At 35.2% G+C, this 22,423-nt stretch overlaps 1 protein-coding gene across 4 annotated transcripts in view; it reads right to left on the reverse strand.

Moving 5' to 3' along the window:
- Positions 1-22,423, reverse strand: part of nkain4 (sodium/potassium transporting ATPase interacting 4) — a 140,539-nt gene that overhangs the window by 2,642 nt on the left and 115,474 nt on the right. For 2 of the 4 annotated variants that reach the window (XR_015522531.1, NM_001113646.2), the window contains exon 6: positions 9,918-10,002. The exons of 1 other annotated variant lie outside the window; for it this stretch is intronic. Coding sequence is in view for 1 of the 3 variants with exons in the window: in NM_001113646.2 (NP_001107118.2) it covers positions 9,918-10,002 (85 nt within the window). In the remaining 2 variants the exon portion in view is untranslated. Of the gene's footprint in view, positions 1-8,886; positions 9,745-9,791; positions 10,003-22,423 lie in introns of those variants that run through there. One more of the 4 variants, XR_015522529.1, reaches the window with a different exon arrangement.

The raw sequence follows: 22,423 nt of genomic DNA on the forward strand, positions 1-22,423 counted from the left end.
CCAGCACATATAAACACTGTTAGAGAGTAATTCCGTCATTCTGAGTTCATAATAGTCCAAAAGGGGATGATAAACATGGTAGTTTGTTCATGGTTTAGGCTGCTGAAAGATTCGTTCGTTTCTTTGTTTTTTCGTGTGTTTTGTATTTTCGTGTTTTCTTTTGTCACTCCTGTGTTTGTCCGTTTCTGAAAGGATCAGATGTCAGAAGCACTTCGATAATCACACACACGTTTTTATCAGGGCTTGACATTAACTTTTTTGAACACCTGCCAGTGTGGCTAGTAGTTTTCCAACATTACTAGCCACTCGCCATTTTCACTAGCCACAATTTTGTTGTTGGGAAAATATATTTTTATGCATAAATATGAATTTGACATGCTAAAATGACTTAATTTAGATTTTGTGGTAAGTCCACATGCCTCTTAATTTATTTGACTTTTTGTGTATGTTGTGTATGAGCTTGTTCAGTGAGCATGAGCACATGGGTCATGGTTTCATAGTGTTTTATCACAGTTAGTTTTTATTTCACATGACTTTTCAGAGCTCAAAGGATTTACCAAATTTATCTCTAACCACACTAAAAATAAATAAATAATTAGTTCTTAGCCACAAATTTTAAATAATGTGTCAAAACAAGCAAAATTTAGCTGTATACTATACTTATATTTCTAGTTTAACCTGTACAAAAAAATAGTTTAAACGAAAGCAACCGGTGCTGCTTACAAAAAGACCAATCTCAAGCTCTTGAAACCAACAGGACTGTGGTTGCATGAACAAAACTTTTTGTCAGGTCTATTTGAAAGAGAAACAATCACACCCCTTGCGTTTCCAGGCACGGTTGTTTAAAGAAAGCAAATGCGCGCATGTTTTAACAGTTAGGCCATAAGGTGAACCTAGAAAAAGTGGCTAGAAAATGATTTTCGTTCCCACATCTGGGCACTACTTTTTAAATAAATTTCTGGATAGACAGCACCCTTATGGGTTTTTTTGGTAAAAGTTCTCCTCAAAAAATACTGCAGTTAAGTATCACGCATCACATGCGCTGTTGGCGCAAGTGATTATTCTCTCATTTGGTATTCAACTGGCTTTCTATTGCCAGCACGAACAAAATTTTATTTGTTAGTCATGCTGCTTCTAGATTCTAAGATCGCATTTGCACGAATATTGGGCCATCCTTATTGTTGAACCCTATTTTTAAGAAAACTACAATTAAAAATAAATTTTCAACCAGCCAAAGTGGCTAGTGGAAGGGGCTGTCTAACCCGCCCCAGCTAAAATTTAGCCGCATTTAGCAGGTTGACGGATGTTAATGTAAAGCCCTGGGGCCTCATGTATCAACGCTGCGTACGCACAAAAACTTTGCGTACGCCAGGTTTCACGCTCAGAATCGCTCACGTTTGGATTTACTAACAATGAACTGAACGTGGGAATGTGCGCAGCTTCACGGCAGCTTTCTGGCAGGCGTACGCACATTTTTTGTGTGTGTCTGTTTTATTTCCATTGGCGACTCCTAGAGGTAGTTGTGTTAAATTCCTCTCTACAAAGTGTCTGAGCCTTGCAATGGCAGCTGTATGAGACGGGTTCATCTAGTAGGTATGTAAGGTTTCCATACCATACAGTTGACCAGCCAAACATTAAAGCACAATTTGCAGCAGTCGCCTGTTTTCCCAATGTAATCTGAGCAATCTACTGCACGCACATTGCTATAAAGACACTATCTGAAGATGAATTTGCATGCGTGAATCATAAACATTTCAATTCAATAAATGTGCAAATAAAATATGATGCACAAACTTATTGATGATTCCTACTTGTCTTTCTCATGATAAATAGTGGGCAAAATCTGATATGTAGCGGGGAAAAAAAGAAGAAAGAGTTCATCAGACGCTGGATTCGAGCCGAGTTTATGCTCAAACGTGTCAGTACATGATCACATGCGTCTTACGAGGTGCGCCACTGAGACTGTTAAGGGAACTGCAACATTTTACAGATATAAACCAGACTATTTCTTTTTTTAATGCACCCAGTGCGATGTTCAGACCCAACTGTGTTGACCACATCAGCTAAACTCTCCCACTCTATATTTTTTCTTTTGTTGTTAATTCCGGAGAACAAACTTGCAAATAACACCGCTTTCCTCCGGTCTACCTCCGAAAGCAGCACCTCCATTTCACATTCTGTTCAAAGTTTCTCTTTTTGCTTGATTTTGCCGTTGCTTTTTCGTTGGGTTTTGCCATTAGCATAGTCATTAGCATATTCATACGGGGGAGGAGGCAGGGAGGGGTTTTGTGCTCGTGCATGTTGCGCTCAGTTTCACGTTCATTCGGATGTACAAAATAATATGCGTGAGATTCGGCGTACGCAGTGTTTCATACATCTGAATTTTTTTATGCGTACGCACATTTACAGCTTTGTGCGTACGCAATGTTTTAGTAAGATTTCCATGCAAGTCTTCGTACATGAGGCCCCTGGTTATTATCATCAGCTCAAGAAGTTTGTTATTTCAAATATAGATGAGATTGTGAGCTCCCTGGAGAAAGTAAAGCCGCTCGCTCTTTTAGACGGCCTCGTAAAACAAAAACAGGACACAGCAGATTTAGTTTTTTTTGGCTTTGTGGTTTGCACTTCAAGATGATGACAAGGTTTGTCTGAGCTCGGGTTGACCATGGCTCGTTATAATATGTATATAGTATTAAAATGTAATGTCTCAGATGTGTATTTAAAACATGCCGGTTCTTTTGTTTTCATTCTGCTGCTTGTGTAAGTGCGAGTGACGTATCTCTGTAAACCAATAGCTTTCAGTTTCGCGTCTAGCTCTGCCTTTTGGTACACTTTTGTTGTGCTAGAGACACTTTGCAAAGGGTGCCCAAAAACTGGTATGGTACGGTTCGCTTTTAGGTACCTTTTTACAGTGGAAACGGCCATAACCGTACTGAGAGTTTTACTCAGATCGCATACTGATTTTAGCGTACTTTATTGTATAAAAGTATGCGATTTCGGACGCAGCCACAGTGTCTCAAACTCACAATTGCATGTACACACACACACACACACACACTCTCTTACGCACAAACACAAACTCACACACTTGCACTCACACGCACACATACTCTTACACTCACAAACACAAACACACACACGCACACACACACACGCACACGCGCACACACAAAGTCCCTCTTAACACTTAAACATTAACACAAACAAACAAACTCTCTCCCACTCACACACACTTACACTCATGTTCAAATACTCTCTCTTGCACTCACACACAAACTCTCTCTCATGCTCAAACCCACACACAAACTCACAAGCATGGACACACACACAAACACACACAAAAACTCCCTCTACTCCTTTCTCTTACTCACACACAGACAAACGCACGCACACGCACACATACCCACAGTGTCTCAAACTCACAATTGCATGTACACACACACGCAAGCATGCACGCACGCATGCATGGACGCACACACACAAACACACTCTCACACACAAACACATACTCACACGCCTGCACACTCACACACAGACATGCATGTACTCTCACATTCACAAACACAAACGCGCGCACACATTTCTCCCTCTATTTTACACATACATACACACAGTCTCTCTTAAACATTTTCGCACACTCGCGCACAAACACAAACTCCTTTTCCCACTCACACACACTTACGCACATTCACACTTCTCCCTCTTTTTTACACATACACGCAGACACGAGTGTCTTACACTCACAGATCTCAGTCACAAACGCATATGTACAAAGTCATGCAAACACACACACACGCAAGCACATGCACACGCACACACACACCCACACACACTTCTCCCTCTTTCTTACACATACACGCACAATCTCTCTCATACACATACATACAAGCCTCTCACACACGTTTTCTCATGCATCACACACGCATGTGCACACACTCACACACACACACCTGCTGTGTGATTTATTAATCTCTGAACAGTAGAGTATCTAGAGATAGGACGAGTGCTTCACTCATTTGCCACTAGTCTGATTAAACCGTCATGAAGAATGTCTCAGGGGCAAATCTAATGTGTTTAGCACCTCCATGTGCACATCTTGAAAAAGGGGCTTCTTCTACACACACTCATTACAGATCCTGCATAATTTAAGGCGTATTGAAATCAGGCCAAAACCGCTCTCAAAGGAACAACTCCGAAAAAAACCCAGATAAAACACAGAAAGAGGCAGGTAGGACGGGGAAAAAAAGAGATCACACCACCATACCAAGAAAAGAAGAGGAAAATACACACTTCTATGTATTATTAAAACTCAACCTTGCTCTGAACTCTTCTAACAAGACGAATACACAAACACACACATTTACACGTCATTAAGCTGGTCTGTTTACAGAAATCTGACTCGTCCAATGAGAAGAAATCAGACCATTATCTCAAGAAGATGCTATTATTTTAGCTGGCGCATAAATATTGATGAAAATGTAATTCTGGAAAGACAGCATGGTGGCTCAGTGGTTAGCACTGTCACCTCACAGCAAGTTCGAGCCTCAGCTGGGTTAGCTGGCAATTTTGTGTGGAGTTTGCATATTCACCCCGTGTTGTTGTGGCAAAGACAGGCGCTATTGGTGAATTGACTAAAAACTAAATTGGCCGTAGTGCATGAGTGTGTGTGTGTGTGTGTGTGTGTGTGAATGTGAGAGTGTATGGATGTTACCCTGTACTATATTGTGACTGGAAGGGCATCCGCTGCGTAAAACATATGCAATAGTTGCTGATTTATTTCGCTGTGGCGACCTGTGATAAATCAGATACTAATGATGGCATGGATTTTCTGACAGGTATCCTCTCCAGGATGGAGTAACACACATATCCTTCCTTATGTCTTTATGATTATTATTAAAGTTGAATGTTTAGGGCGTAGACTATGGCCCAATCTAAGCATAGAACGATAACCGTCTCCAAGGTATACCGCGGTTTGGAAAAGTCAAGGTTTTAAAACCGCCAAAACTTTCTGTAATACCTTTCCTAATGTATGTGTAAGATTTTTTGTTTACATTTTTTAGGACAACAGTATCTCCCGTTTTAAATTGTGAAGAAATCTGTGTTTTTTAAACTAATAAAGACCATAATCCATTTGAATTATTTAGCCTGACATGTTTACTACTCCAAAATTTATTTTAAAGGTACTTAAAATAAAATATATTGTGTTTAAAAGGGTAAAAGTTTTAGTTTTAACCCAGACTTTTAAGAAGAATATATTTTATAGCAGTAATCACAATACCGTGAAACCGTAAAACCGTGATATTTTTATCCAAGGTTATCATACCGTCAGAATCTTACACCGGCCTATGCCAATCACAATTCTTGGTTCTTAAAACAGAGTGAGTGGGAAGAGGAAGGGCTTCAAAATTTACCCCTAAGAAATGGGACAGCACTACAGCACCTGCACATGTCATAATATGTCATTGTCATCTTTAGCTTCATATGAGATCATCATGATCTTGACTGCTGTAGTTATTCCAGTTGTGTTATTGTTTGGTACTTGTCTTCAGGAAATCACTGAAGGCAACAATATCATAATATCATGATTATCTAATATGGCAATAAGATTGTAACTGTACTTTGCATTTACACAGTGGCCATGTTTATCTGTAAACACAAGATAACAACAGTAACATTATAGCAGACACTGTAAAAAGCTCATTCCCAGCTGCTAGACTTTTCTGACAGCATATTCGAGTGTCAGAATATTGTGAAACTGCTGTTCATGAGTTATTATTAGGGATTATAGATAGCAAAATTTAGCGGATTTAATTTAATTTTAACGGTAAAACACAAACACGGTTATTAATATATTAAAACATGTGCTTGTTTGTTGTAAAAATTTGTAATGATGACAGAAAAATACTAATTTGTGCATCTCATCCCACGTTGCCGTTGTAGCTGGTGTATTCTGGGAAATTTTCATACCCCTTGGTTTTGAGTGTGGTCCTGGAAAATCTCAGTTTGAAGGGCTATCTAGCCCTTCCTCTAAGCCCTACTCCTTTAAGCTAAAGATAATTGGGACACCCCTACCCCTTTATGTGAATGAGCAAACTGAGGGGTAGGGATAAGTGGAAGGGCTATCATTGTGTCATTATTACAAATTTTTACAACAAACAAGAACATGTTTTAATATATTCAAAACGGTGCTTTACCATCATAATAACAAAAAATAAAAGTAAAACGCAAAAATAAAAAACGCTAAATTTCGATATCTATAATACCTAATAGTAACTCATAGCAGTCCCACAACATACTGACACATCTGTTGCTCAACAGTTGAATATTCTCCAGAAAAGTCTAATATGTAAAGTACAATGTTAATGTTGTTTTCTTGTGTTTAGATGAATATGGCCGAGGGTTAAATGCACAGTACAGTTACGATCTTATTGCCACATTATATCATTATGATGACATAATATCGTTGCCTTCAGTGATTTCCTGAAGATAGTTGCAATTGTCTTATTTTATAAGAAGCAAGAGATCGATGACGTATGATGACATGTGCAGATTCTGTAGTGCTGTACAATTTCTTAGAGGTAAATTTTGAAGCCCTGAAGAAGGGGTTTCAAAAATAAAATTGGGATTGGGCCTTACCTGCCAACACTCCCGTTTTTCCCAGGAGTCTCCCGTATTTCAGACAAATCTCCCGCAACCCTCCCATTTTGTTATTTCTCCAGGAAAACTCCCGTAATTTCATCCCTCCTCCTTCTTGGTACAATCTTTAACACCCCCGGGTCACAGACTTTGGTACAGTATCCTATGTAAACTCAACGGCCGCCCAAAACCAGTTGCATAATACAGTTACTAACACCACAGTACAGTTACTTTCCTATCCCAGTTATCAACAGTGTTATTCAGAGACCTCACCCACGAGATTGTAAGGAGAGCGGCCTACAAACTCATTTGCGAGTGTTGAAGCTGGCTTCTGCTGATGAGACTGCAAACTATCTTCAGTAAACTTTCTTCAATAGAATCTCTGACTCCAGCTCTTCTTCTTCTGACTGACGGGTCATTTTTTGGGTTAAAACTGTAAACATCCCTACACTAATAGATATCCCAGATATTGTGCTGCTTTTCGATGCCAAGATCTGACCTTTAGTAGTTTCACATGAAAAAAAAAAATGTTGGTGTAGTCTTAAAAATGCTAAAAATTAAACATAACCTGGAAACTAATTAATATATTGGTGCTTTTAATGTTAATCCCAGAGCACTTGTTCAAATAGTCCACATCTGACAACAATACAAAACACTGTTCTTTAAGCTGATTTAAAAGCTCCTTTATTGTTCGACTTTTTAGCTTCAGACAGTTTCGCTAATCCCTCACCGGACAAGATCAGAATGCGTAATGAATAGACTAATTAAGAACTTACACTAATTAAAAGAAAACTAACTTTAATTAATGCTTCAGATAAGGGGCAAGCAGGGACACGTGTAAGAGGATCTGCTTTACTTAACTCATGATGAGTCTATGTGGCTGGATTTACACACGAACACACATACATTCTGAGTTTCCATGATTTAAAGGTATAGTTCACTCAAAAGTATAAATACCATCAGTATTCACTCATTCTATACTAACCTGATTGACTTTCTTTCTACTGTTGAACACAAAAGAAGATATTCTTAAAAATGCTGGTGAGCAGCAGCCATTGACTTCAATAGTTAAAATATTTTGTTCCTATTATGGATGTCAATGGCTGCTGCTTTCAACCCAACATTCTTCATAAGATTTAGTTCTGTGTTCAACAGAGGCAACTAATTAATGTAATTTAGTAATAATTCAGTAACTAATTCAGTTTAGAAGGTTAATGTGAGAAAATGGTTAGGGATGTGTAATGTGTGTGTGTGTGTGTGTCTGTATATATATAGTCATAATTATTAGCCCCATGAATTAATAGCCAAGCTAATAGCTACACACACACACATATATATATATATATATATATATATATATATATATATATATATATATATATATATATATATATATATATATATATATATATATATATATATAGTTTAGAAGTTTAACGTGAGAAAATGGTTAGGAATGTGTGTGTGTGTGTGTGTGTATATATATATATATATATATATATATATATATATATATATATATATATATATATATATATATATATATATATATATATTTTTTTTTTTTTTTTTTTAAATAAAATATTCCACAAGATGCTGTACAATAATATATTTGTGCATATACATGCATTCCAAAATTTGGAACAAATCTAATAAAAATAAACTGAAGATCAGTCTAAAAATGTGTAAATATGTTGGGGAATATGTTTAATTTGGAACACCCTATATGAATTTAAATATAGTATGGTTTTATTCTTAAAGATGTTTGCCTATATATGACTATAAAGCTTTAATCATTATTAAGAAGTTAAGTGAATAAGAATTGCACCAAATTATGGCAGGTAAATGTTAACATCACTTTGATTAAGCTTAAACTTAAGACTTGAGAGTAAACTTTTAGCCTGATAGTTAGCCTGCCCCAGACCAGGCTAGTTTTCCAGCATAAGTTGCCAGCTTTCGTAACTTTCATAAATTTGATTTATGAAACAGAATCCGCCATTAATAAACAGGACTTACCAAAATAAGCCTGGCTTTTTCTGTAAGCTTGGTTTAAGGAACAGCCTCCTGATGTGCATATTTTGATTTTCTCAGACATATCAAGGTAAGTGTGCAAAGATCACTCTGACATTTTCACACACTCACAGACACACATACACAAACTTTCATTTGCTGTTGTACTCTATACACAATCCAGAAACAAGCTTTTTTTTAAAAATTTTTTTAAGATTTTTATTTATTTATTTTTTTTTAGCAATCTAACGGGTTAATGGTGCCAACTGATGATCAACAGTAAAAATTACAAATTTGACTTCTTCCCAACAGGGAAAACCAACAACAATCAAAAATATATTATTATATGATGTCATAGCTTTGCAATTAAAAAAAAAATGTGGTTATAGTGGAAGACGATGGGTCGAAAACAGCCACCAACAGTATTTTACAGAGAAAAAAAAAGAAAATCTTATGCTGCACAAAAGCTAACAATGCATCAAAGGCAATGTCACTGACCTTTCACAAATCCAAGACAAAAAAATCCAATCCACAATTACTTTTTATATTAAAAATAAGTAATTTTGTGTGTTTTTTTTTACCAAACCACTGACATCAATTATGAATTTGGCAATTAAAGACTTAAAATTCTGTAATTATTAAAACATTTAGTAATTTTGATCAGGACTGAGGTTGATTAATAGATTTATGCAAAATAATTAATTTGTCTGATGCAGTTTCACAGCAGTTTAATTCAGTGGATGTTTTCCTCCCGAACATAACAAAAGGGTAGTTAATTTGAACAGTGCACAAGGGTTAAGGTTTATTCTGATAAATTTTGTTTCACATCTTACAGTTTTTACCTTTTCCTCAGAGTCACGTGTTTACATCTCGCAATTCTGACATTTTCCTGAGAGCTCTAATGTCATTTCTAATACTCAAATTAAATATTTATGAAATTATTTCAAGTGTGATGGTGTCCATTAAACTAATATTTCACTGCTGTGTTGCATGAAGACTTTCAACAGACATAAAGTCATCATTTTAAAGATGATTTACCAGCCTTTTTTAACAGGTCTATAGCAAAATTTAATAACTAAAATCAACATATTTTTTCAGCTAGTTGGCAAGGAAAAAAATCTCATTTTAATTTAGGCAAACCAAACTCCTTAAAAAATGAAATAAAATAAATTAAGTATCTTGTACTAGTTTTCCACAAAGCAGGGAATTCCTTATCTGGATCAAACACACACACAAGCACGCACACACCCACAAAAAACACAGGTACTTACTGAGGCACAGGCTTTAACAGAAGATGAGATGGTTTCTCATTGACATGGTAGAGTGGGAATGGGTCAAATCCACCAATAAAATCAACTGAAAGCCAAACAAAAGGTGAAATTAAAGAATGAAAGAAATGAAACGAGACAAAATAAACCATGAAGAGAACAAATGAAACATGAAATGATCATCACTTGATGTAAATCAAAATCAAAATCATGCATGACAGAAATATGAAACATTTACTGTACACAACAACACCACAGATATCAAACAATGATTAAACAAGTCACAGATTTTAAAAGGTTCATTACAATATTTAAATGTTCTTTACTCTAACATTAGACTACAAATGTTATTTTTAATTGCATCAATCCAAAACAACAACAACTTGTTTTTAGTGCAAATGTGTAGAAAAGAATTGATATGGTCTCACACACACACACGGTCTTGAAAAAGATTTAATTTTCACTAGCAGTACAAAATTCTACTGTGATATTTTTCTCTCACATAAACACCAGTACAGCTATCTTTATGTGGACTTCCCATATATATAATGATTTATATACTGTACAGACTGTATATTTTATCCCCCTACCCCTAAACACAGGGCACCTGTGAGGGCACAGGAAACATTCTGTAGATTTACACTTTCAAAATACTTCATACTGTGTGATTTACGTTATATCCACATAGGGAGAAAAAAATGTCCCCACAAGGTCAACATACAAGGAACACACACACACACACTTTCACAGGAATAAATACGTTTTTGAATGAGTGATTTTGATTATGAGATGTCAAGCCTCATTCACCCCAGTGTGATCGATTCCAAACTGAAAACACACACACACTGTCCCTGCATGACAATTCCAATGCCTCATATTTTAAATAGAAATGAGTGCTCAAGATTAAAACTAAATAATGTGAAATGGTGAGTGATTTCTGTTGGGAATGTCGAAATATGCATTTGCATGACACTGTGAAGACTGTGAGTTGAAGAGATCAGCTATAAATGACAATTCTGTCAATGTTTATTTACCAATATTCTTCCCAATCCCATATTTATTCATATTTATTGGGAACAAACTGATGAAAGCTTATTTCCACAGTAATAAATAAATAAATAAATAAATAGGTAAAGGACTTTTTGTATTACTTTTCCAACACAGGTTCAATGTACTGTAAATAAGTGTTTCGGCTTGCATTGTAAAAAATCCAAAATGTACTTTTACCTACTGTACGTTTGACTGCAGTTTCAAGGTAAAATAAACACTAGAGGGCAGTATGACAACAACAACTTTATTCCTTTTCACACTATTGATATTCACAGGGAAATAATATTGGTGAATAAAGGATTATTGTCATGCAGTGCTTTGCCTAACACCAAAAACCCACAAAACAACTTAATAGTGTCTATGATTTGTAATCATAAGTGTTTGTCTCACCAATTTAGCTCCATATGAACTACTTTTCTGGATTGGTCAGTTTGCTTGATACCTCACTTGGTACAATGTTGTACTTGTGAAGTCTGCGTTTGAAGAGACTATTAATAGGGTTTAGGGAAGAGTTCTTTTATTTTTATTTTTGGCATTTTTGTTTTTATTTGACAGGACAGTGAAGGCTGATTTATACTTCTGCATCAAGCGAAGGTGTGTGGTTCGGTGCAGCCTTCACGTTGTGGTATATCTCTCAGCGTGGCTGTCTGATGTGGACCTCTCAAAAAAGTACAGGTAACTACATGTCGCAATGACGCGCAGTGCAAGCTCTGTGATTGGTTGGCTTGGTATCAGTGACGAGCGTACGCGGTGCTAAGAGCTCCGAGACCAACAAAGCGAGTGTTTACAAGTGTCGAGTCCCATGAAGGGACTCCAGATGGAAACTTTTTTCGTGTTTACCTTATGATTAAAGTTGTTGCACCTCTGCCGGTTTGCGTCTCTGAATGAACTAGTTTTAGCTTCTTGTACATTAAGGTAGCGTTCAGAAAAAACAAACAAAAAAAATCTGCAAAGAAACCTGATACAAAGGAACATTAAAAATCTACTGCTACCTAGCGTCATCGTGGAGCAACACAAACAGTGTGCAGATGTATAAATGCATGACTATGCGCAAGTTGGGGGGGTTTGCACTAAATGTCGGCGCAGTGACCACTAGACGGGGAATTCTCAACCAGTGGGCCACTGCAATCTTGCAAGTGGGCCGCGAGACTTAAATATTATACTATATTTATTTGATTTCATTATTAAATATGTCATGTTAAAATGATAGTAGTAATGGCATTTCTCGTTTTCTCTGATTAAAAAAGACTAATTCGGAATTCGGCAAAAACAGCCTCACTGTTAACTACAGAGATAGCTGTGGCTTAAACTTCCAACCGCTGCGCATCAACTTCTATAAATCAAACCATCATGCAAATGCAAAAGGTAACGATGATTAGAGTTATAATAACCAGCTCGCGCGTGCCCCACATCTGCGACTCGTACTGTATCAGAGTCGCACATGTCCATTGATCTACAAACTATGCGTGTTCTCTTTGTGTTAACAATTTAACATATCCACATAGTTGTCATTTAGTTAACATCCTGCAACGTTTTATAACTGACGCGCTTCCATTCAGGAGGATCTAGCGATACTCTGTTGTGTTTCAGCAGTGAACAGCTGGTCACTGTTCCTGTCAACGAACTCCAATAATGTCCAGCTACAAACCAAACCGCCTTCAGATCAATGTGTTTCAACAGATTTAGAGGGTTTTAACTGTATTTTACATTTAGGGTTAGGGTTACTGTAGGTTGTTTATATAAAAATGTGAACAGTTTGTACAAGAAATTCGTATATATGAAATGTACAACAAAACATTACAAGTAACATGTTTTGGGTTTGCAAAAATGTAGACAGCGCCCTCTAGCGAATTTGTCTGAAACATTCAATTAAATGTAACCGGAGAAACACATTTTATATTTCGCAAGAAATGTAGATTCAGGTAAATATTTTCAGTGAGACTGGGGTGCACATTATGACGTTATATCATATATAATGAAATATAAAAGTGCCATTTTGAGATAAAACTGTTGAATTGTGAGATAAAATACAGAAGTTGGACAACCATTCAGTATTGTCAGATACATTTTTATCTCACACAATTCTGATTTTGCCCTCAAAATTATTAGTTTACATCTCGCAATCCTGACTTTTTCCCTCAAAATTACATTTCGTAGTGGTAACATCTTCCTCAGAGTATTTCTCATTTTTTCTATGATTTTTAATTTCCACAATATTCAAAATTCATTTTTTCAGAATTCTGACTTTGCTTCCAATTGGACTTTACCTTAGAAGATTTTAACTTCACATCTCAGAATTCTGACATTTTAGAACAAACAATTATAAAAGTATATATTATATACTTTTGGTGTGTTCATTGTTGTACATAAATTATAGAAAGTGCATTGGGATATGATGCAATTAAGCTTAAATTTCGACTATGAATGGACAAACAAACCTTTCGGTTGATCCATATAACCGCAACTGAAATCAATCAGCATTTCTTTCTTCATGTTTACATACACTGAAAACACAGTACGGCAAGCCTGAAAATAGCAGAGCTGGTGTGTTTCTCATAAACAACAGGCTTTCTGAGCTGATAACGTGTCATTAGTTTTCACAGGAGCTTCAGAGGCCATGAGCTGTGCTGCTATGTGTGGAATGCTGGAAAAATACAAGCAAATAGATGACTTCACACATACTCCAGCAACTGTGAACCACATATACACACTTCCAAAGAAAACAGCCACTCATTTCTCAAGATTTTGCTCATTCGTGTGGTACAACCCATTTTAGTGGTGGTGCAATCTTACAGTAAATACTGTATATGGTCATCCAAAATAAAAATCAGTGGCTTCAGTGGTGTAAAAATGCAGCATTCAGACCGATGAAGCCAAAATGAGAGGCATATTATTGATTAAGTTTCCAGCTTGATCTCAATGAATTTTCAATAAAAAAAGAGTAAATAGAAGTCAAAATGTTGTAAAAATCCCTCAGCTGAGTGAGAGGAGGACACATTAGAGCCCCGACTGCCTTTAATGTCTAAGATAAACTGATACCTAATCTGACCGATAAGCATTTGTAGTAATATTTGTAGCCATTTTTGTTGATTTAAAGTTAAATAAAATTAGATTTACTTATCAGCTAAACTTAAATTACAGTAATATAACTTAAAGCTTTTAGAAAGTTCAGTTGAAATCTGGTAAATGGAACTTTAGGGTAAGTTTATTATGACGTACTCATCATATTTGATCATACACTTTTAATCAATTCTTTAAAACGGATTGGTATGTCAAACCAAGATACCACTTGGTTTGCTAATTATTTGTCCAATAGAACACAGTGTTTCCATATGGCCGGGCTGTCTTCTTTATCTTTAGAGGTGCCCAAAGGAGTGCCACAGGGATCAGTATTAGGGCCTATATTATTCTCTATCTATATTAATAACTTGTGCGACAACCTTCCAAATGCCTTTTATCATTTGTACGCTGATGATAGAGTGATTTATTGTTGCTCCCCTACATTTTCTCAGGCCATTCAATTTTTACAGTCTGCTTTTAATATTGTTCAGTCTTGTCTTAAGGATCTCAAATTGGTTTTAAATGTAGACAAATCTAAATTAATGATTTTCACAAATTGTTCCACTCCTGTGCAGAACCAACCAATAATTACCACTGCCCAAGGTCAACAAATAAATATAGTGTCCAGCTATAAGTATTTAGGCTTTCTACTCGATCAGGAGCTTTCTTTCAAAGAACATATAGCAAATTTGGTTAGGAAATTGAGAGTTAAGCTCGGATTTTACTATCAAAATGCATCCTGCTTTTCTCTTAAAGCTCGCAAACATTTGGTGTCTGCAACATTTTTACCCTTGCTTGACTATGGTGATGTTTTATATATGCATGCTTCAAACAAATGTCTTCAGCCTTTAAACTCCATCTATCACAGTGCTCTAAGGTTTGTTACAGGCTGTCAAAGACTTACTCACCATTGTGAATTGTATGCCAAAGCTGAGTGGCCTTCTCTGTATGTAAGAAGGTACACCCATTGGATGACTCTGGTCTACAAGGCTCTTCTGGGACTGGTGCCTTCATACCTATGTTCCCTTCTCCATAAGTCTAAAAGCCAGTATGCCCTACGCTCAAGTGAAGCTTATCATTTGACTGTTCCCCGGGTTCGAACTGAAATCGAGAAGCGAGCCTTTAGTCATGCCGCCCCCTCATCCTGGAATACTCTTCAGTCTGAACTAAAGATATCTGAGCTCATCCCGATGACATCGTTTTGCTCTATCCTTTTTAACAAACAACAACAGTCCATTTCTCAATGTATGTGTTTTTAATATATTGAAATGTGGTGTAGCTGGAAAACTTAACTGTATTTTTATATTATATCAATTTTATATTTATTACTAATATTATTACATTTTTATTTTTATTTCTTTTTTATATAAATTGTGTGTTGCAGACCTCTTGGCCAGGTCACCCTTGTAAATTAGATCTTGATCTTAATGTTTTTTTTATCTGGTTAAATAAAGAAACATATATATACATATATACATATATATAAATACATATATATTTGATGTAAAAGTTGTACAGTTGAAATTAAAACATTTTATTATTAAAAATAGCTTAAAGGGGCTAATAATTTTTACCTTAAAATGTTTTTTTTTTTTTAATTCAAAACTGCTTTTATTCTAGCAAAAATAAAACAAATAAGACTTTTTTTTTCCCAGAAGAAAAAAATATTATCAGACATACTGTGAAAATGTCCCTGCTCTGTTCAACATAATTTGGAAAATATTTTAAAAAGAAAAAAATTCCAAGGGGAGCTAATAATTCTGATTTACTTGTAAATAAAAAGTGAGTAAACCCCGATGCTTGTAAAGCAATTAGTGAATTTTACTTTAAAAAAGTGAGAAAACCTACTGCTTTAAATATATTCAGTAAAATAACTATGTGCATAATTATTACAATTATAAATATATTGTTTACATATACATACATACACTTTTTTTCTAGGTCTACTAACACGATACATAGAGTCTACATCTGAGTACGTAAACCATTATCTGAAGAGACAGAAAAAAACCTATAAAATATATACATAAACTCAAATAAAACAGATAACAGCATGTAAACGAAAATATTACTCCATACCAACCTAACCCTCCCTCCGTCTGTTTCCTTTTGTAGTGCACACCTGTAAGGAAGATTACTGAAAATGGGAGCTGCCTTACGATCTAACAATATCCCCATCAAACAACTGTTCCTTCTCTCCCCTCTCAAGTACCTTATGAACGCTTCCCATATTTGAAAAAAGAAAAAAAAAAGCTTTTTATTCTGTAAATTGTAGCGTATTCTTTCTAAATGGAGTTCCCTGAACCATAATTTGAAAGAGGGAGGAGATTTATCTTTCCAGGTTGTCAGAATACACTTTTTGGCTGTTTAAAGGCCATAAGAAATTATTTGTTGCTGAGACGTGGATAATCCAAGCTCGTGCTTTGAAACTCCAAACACATTTAAAAATTAATCTGGATCAGTAGTTTGCTCTGTGATTTCAGAAAAGACATTAAATATTTTTCACCAAAAGTCCTGTAAGCTAGAACATAAGGCATAAATATGAATCAGTGATGCATCAGATATTTTGCATGTATCACATTTTGGGGAGACGCTTTGAAGAACCTTTCTTTCTTTGGTGCTATAAAGGGCCTTTATTGGAACTGCAAAGAACCACTTTTAAGGGTTCCTGAAAAAACCTTTAACAGCTCGGTTCTGTGTAGAACCATCTATGAAAAGGTTCATGACCTAAATGCAGTAAATAAAAAAGAATGATTAAATATTTTTTGCCAAAACAATTTGTCTTGTACAAGTCAGTCAAATTATACAATGTTAAATTGGAAAAACACAAAAACTGTTCAAAAACACATCTTTGCAGAAATTGATAGTTCTTTTATTCCATATGTCCATGTTAACCATATAAAATAAATAAAGGGGCAGTGCACCCAAAAATTAAAAATGACTATAACATTAATTTTGTTTCAAAGCAGTTAAATCCTGTAAAGTGATACTATGTAATTTACTTTGGAACCGTCTTATAGTGCAAGGAAACATGGGGCTACAAAGAACCTTTTATGAGATGAAAAGACTCCATCACTGTAAAAAATGCAGGGTTTCACACAATTCATTCATGTTGTCCCAACAGAAATGGATTACGTTAACCTAACACTTTTAAGAATTTTGTGGATGAAACATAAAAAAATAAGTTGTCCTAGTAAAATCTCAAGAATTGTGATGTTTCAGCTTGTTTTAAACATAGAGTCTGTACAAGCAAAGAAAAAAAAATATTTTTGAGTGATGAATGTTAAAGGTTTTTTGAATAACCACCTACAGCGACAGAACCTTTTCAGAACCTTTATTTTTTTATAATAACCTTTTATTTTTATAAACAAATAATGCAGAAGACATTTTTGCTTGTTTTTACACAGAGATTTACACAAACAAAACTTTGCATTGCATTGGACAGTGGGTAAAATTCGATTTTGATAAGGGGGAAAGCTGTGTTTTTCAGCAGGGTGAATTAGTGGAATAGATAATTGATTGATTATTTAATGAAACATGCTGAATGGGGCCTATTTTTTTTTCCATCACATTAGTATTTCTGTGATCATGGGCATCATTGTATTTACTAAAACACTACTAAATAATGTACTATGCACTGCAGAACATATATTTACTTTGAGCTTTTTTTAATCCTCTGCTTTTCTTTTCTTCCTATTTCGGCTCCAGAAAGATGACATTTTGTTTGGACGTCATTTCATTTAAAATTAAAATTGATGTTGTGCTGTTATATTACTGAAGACTTTAAGACACTTCTTCGGTTTTATATCCAATGTGAGCAATTTGGAGAGATATGTGGAGTCTGTGTAGGAATATGTTATGTCATTCTAGTATAGCCAATAAATAGGGCCAGATGGAATCTGTGGATGTTTTTTGCTATTTCTGCAGAGAATTTTGGTAAAAGTCTGCTGATTTCTGCAGAATTATTTTGGAAGTATCCTAACTAAAACTTTAATATATGAAAGAAAAAATAATATCTTTTAAACTTTTATTTAATGTTTAAAATGCAAATCCAATTAGATTCACTTTATTTGGTAAATAAAGCAAGTTTATCATATAATATATCTAGTAAAAGACAGAAAATAATACTGTACAAACTGCATACATTAGATGAATATTTTCACATTAGCCAATAATATTACTGAAATTAATAAAAAAAAAAAAACTGAATAAATACAGATTTACACACGTTTACTCAAGTAAATAAACAGAATTAATGATGGCCTAAAAATCTGCGGAATTCTGCGCGTGCAGTTTCCAGGTGGGCCTACTAATAGCCGATCGCAGGCAGTGTCATGCAAAATAATGTGGTGCTGCTGGGTTTGTTTCTAATATTTTCTGCTTTTATTCATACTGTTGTGTATTTATTATCGTTTTCAGCTATTTGTCATGTACAAATTATACAGAGCTATTCTTTAAATGAAATGTTGTTGTGAATTGTATTGCGTTTAATAGGGTTTTGTGTGCTGCGCATTGTGTATGATTTACATGTTCACACTCGTCCTTGCGCTTACGTTCACAGAAAATTTAAAATAAACGCAGCATTCGTGGGACCCCTTCAAGAAACGCGGGGCCCTAGGCCATCACCTATATTGAAACTTTTAAAATAGTTTAAAATGTATGTAATTGTTGTTTAAAACAAAAAGAATGATGCATTTCTTTGTTTTAAGCAGTTTTTATCACTTTGTGATTTTGGCCATGAAAAGTCATGTTACAATGTGAGGAGCAAGAATACAGCTTCAGAGCTCAAATCTAACTATTTTTCTGTGTTCCTCAAAATAGCTTGCTTTTCACTTGAACCTTGTTAAAACATGTTTAAAATCCTCGCAATTGTTGTTTAAAAAAAAAAAAAGAATTTCATTGTTTTAAGCAGTTTTGAATTAAATCACTTAGTGATTTTAGCCTGGAAAAGTCATATTACAGCCAGAGGAGCAAGAATACAGCTTCAGAGCCGGCACTAAGTGAGATCGTGTTGAAATATTAAACCAGTCTCATAGAATTTAGCTAATTGGATCTGGCTTTCTCTACAACTAACTATATACACAAAATGCATATCTTTTAACTGATTGAATCTAATAGTATTGGATTTGAACAGATTTAGATCGATTCTAAGGAATCTGACAACATTCATCACAAAAAAAAAAGAAAAAAAAAACCCCAGACAAATTAAAATGGTCTTAATCAGTCAATAAACTTCATCATGATTTATTTGCTGGATACCATGTTTAAAGTCTGTCTTATGTAGTCTTAGCAGTGTGCGCTTGGCCTTGCATCACAGGTGGAGATCACACAGCTCTCATGCAATAAGATGACTCCAGCACTCATCAAAAATTCTTTTTGACTATGTCTCTCTCTCTGGATAGTGTAACACATTTACATTAGGCTAGCTCTCACACTAACATTCAGCATTGCTCTATTTTGACCCACTTTCATAAAAAGCAGGAATCTGCTCAGCGCTGATAACCACGCAGACACTGGTGTCCCACACACAGACACACATGCTCTGATGTGGAGCCAGGTTTTGCCTTTTCTTTGGTGAAGGCAGAAGCTCAGACAGAAATTTGGGTTTAAGATCAATACTCGAGAGACCACGCGTCCCGACCTGTCCGCTGTTATTAGCTCAGATTCACACCGCCGCCAACTGACTGCTGCTTTTAATGAGCCGGCGACAGCGGTGGGACCTCGACTACAAACTAATTATGAATGCGAGTCGTTTAAAAACCCCGAAAGAAAGAGGAGAGAGATTAGAAGGAAGGGCAAACAAGGTAGAGGAAAAATCCATGGATGAAAATGAAGCCAGATGCATTATTATTCAAATCACCTGAAGAAAGAGAGAGAGAGATCAGGAGATGTATGGCAAGCCATTTTAACATTAAATCTATATGCAAGTACGTTTTCATGCCTATTAGTAATTGGTTAAATCCATTCATTCATTTGCCTTTGGTGTAGTCCCTTTATTAATCAGGGGTCGCCACAGCAGAATGAACCACCAACTATTCCTGCATATGTTTAAGAACATGCCCTTCCAGCCACTCATACACTCTGACATTCACACTCATACACTACGGCCAATTTAGTTTATTCAATTCACCTATAGTGCACGTCTTTGGACTGTGGAGGAAACCTGACCACCTGAAGGGAATCCACATGAACACGGGAAGTACATGCAAACAAACTCCACATAGAAAAGCAGCTGACCCAGCCAGGGCTCGAACCAGTGACCTTCTTGCTGTGAGGGAACAGTGCTAACCACTGAGCCACCATGCCACCCTAATTTTATAATCTATCCCTATAAATTAAGTGCATAGTTGTAATCTAAAGAAGTACATTCTCACCTAAAAGCTTCAAAAGTTCATTATGTTGTCCAACAGCAGCAATATTTGTCAAATTGTAGTGATTTTATTCCTTCTCTGCTTGTAACTCTGTGGGTGGAGTAAATACACAAGGGTGAAGAGGCTGTACTAGTTGTTGCAAAATATCACATAACTATTAGCCAATCAGATTTGAGAAACAGAGAGAATGCTTGTATAAACATAATAGTTTTAATAACTCATTTCTAAATACTGATTTATTTTATCTTTGCCATGATGACCGTAAATAATATTTGGACTAGATATTTTTCAAGACACTTCTATACAGCTTAAAGTAATATTTAAAGGCTTAACTAGGTTAATTAGGTTAACTAGGCAGGTTAGGGTAATAAAAGTTTCTGTATTACAATGGTTTGTTCTGTAGACTATTGAAAAAATATAGCCTAAAGGGGCTAATGATTTTGACCTTAAAATGGCTTTAAAATTTTTTTAAACTATTTTTATTACAGCCATAATAAAACAAAAAAGACTTTATCGAGAAGAAAAAATATTATCAGACATACTGTGAAAATTCTTGCTCTCTTAAACATCATTTGAGAAATATTTAAAAAAGAAAACAAAATTCAAAGGGGGATAATAATTTTGACTTCAACTATATATATATATATATATATATATATATATATATATATATATATATATATATATATATATATATTTTTTTTTTTTTTTTTGAGGTCAGAATTATTATATATATAGTATCACTTTTGCATAATTTTTTTTGGCTTAGTCCATTTATTTATCAGGGGTCGCCAGCATTGGTTTTACACAGCAGATGCCCTTCCAGCTGCAACCCCTCGGAACTATATATAGAATCTAATGCATAATTACTAGCTATTATCTAATAGGTACTTACATCTAATAAATAAGTACCAGATTCAATAGCCGATTTCCACTGCGTTGTTGTATGGAAAAAGTCCCCAAAATTTGAGCCATACGGAAGAAGAAAAGCCCCTTTAATAAGTACTAGTGTCTTATCAGCACTAATATCATCTAAAATTACCCAAAGAATAAATACTAGTAGCTAGTGATTAAGAATTGGTATGTCATTAAGAGATAGTATCTACTAGCATGACACAATTGTTTAATAGATTAAATGTTATGGCTTGCCACATCAAAAAGAAAGAAAGTGAGCGAGGAAGACAGCAAGAAAGAGAGATATAAAAAAAGGAAAACTTCAGAGGCAAGGAAGAGCAGTGGAGAAATTAAATCCTCCACTTCAAATGAGCGTGTAAATGAACCACACACAGCTTTGCATGATAGAAAATAGACCCACTGGGCTTCTCATACACACACACACACACACATACGCAGCTCTATACTTTTAGTGCCTACATGTTATGAATAAAGTAAAATGTGCCTTATCCTACAAATTCAAAAGTTCTCCTCAACCCCCACAGGTACCTAAAGCTACATTTTTTTAGGAGAAATACAGACTCTAAAGTTTTTTTTTTTTTTTTTAACTGAGAGGTCCATTAAAAGCCCTGTGCAATGGATGATTTTGATGAAAAGTTCTCTTTTCCAACATATTTCCATATTTTTTTCTATACCCAAAAGTCTGCAATTTGCATTGCAGGCCTGCAAAACCACACTTGACAGTTTGATCCATGGATGAAAGCAATGTAGACGCTTTCCTTCGCAAACTCTGGATTGGCTGCTTGTTTCAACACAGCTGAAAAATTATTTACTGTATATAACATGGTGAAATAATTTTTAAAATATTCAGAAACTGAATAAACAATTTAGCATATAATTAGCTACTAAAATGAGCTAATGCATGATGGCATTTGATAAACCATTCATAGATTACTAAATTATGAGACAGACTGTTTATAAACTGCTGATGCAGTAATTATTAATGAACGGTTTAGTTTTTAACGAGTCACATTAACTGGTGATTAGTTAAAGAGTTATGAGCGAGAGATTGAAGCGTCTGTCAGGAAAGAAGCAGATGTTGTCATTAATAATTAAGTCAAGCGTCTTCTCATA

This window comes from Danio rerio, chromosome 23, assembly GCF_052040795.2.
Source record: "Danio rerio strain M-AB ecotype USA chromosome 23, GRCz13ab, whole genome shotgun sequence".
Classification (NCBI taxonomy): Eukaryota; Metazoa; Chordata; class Actinopteri; order Cypriniformes; family Danionidae; genus Danio; species Danio rerio.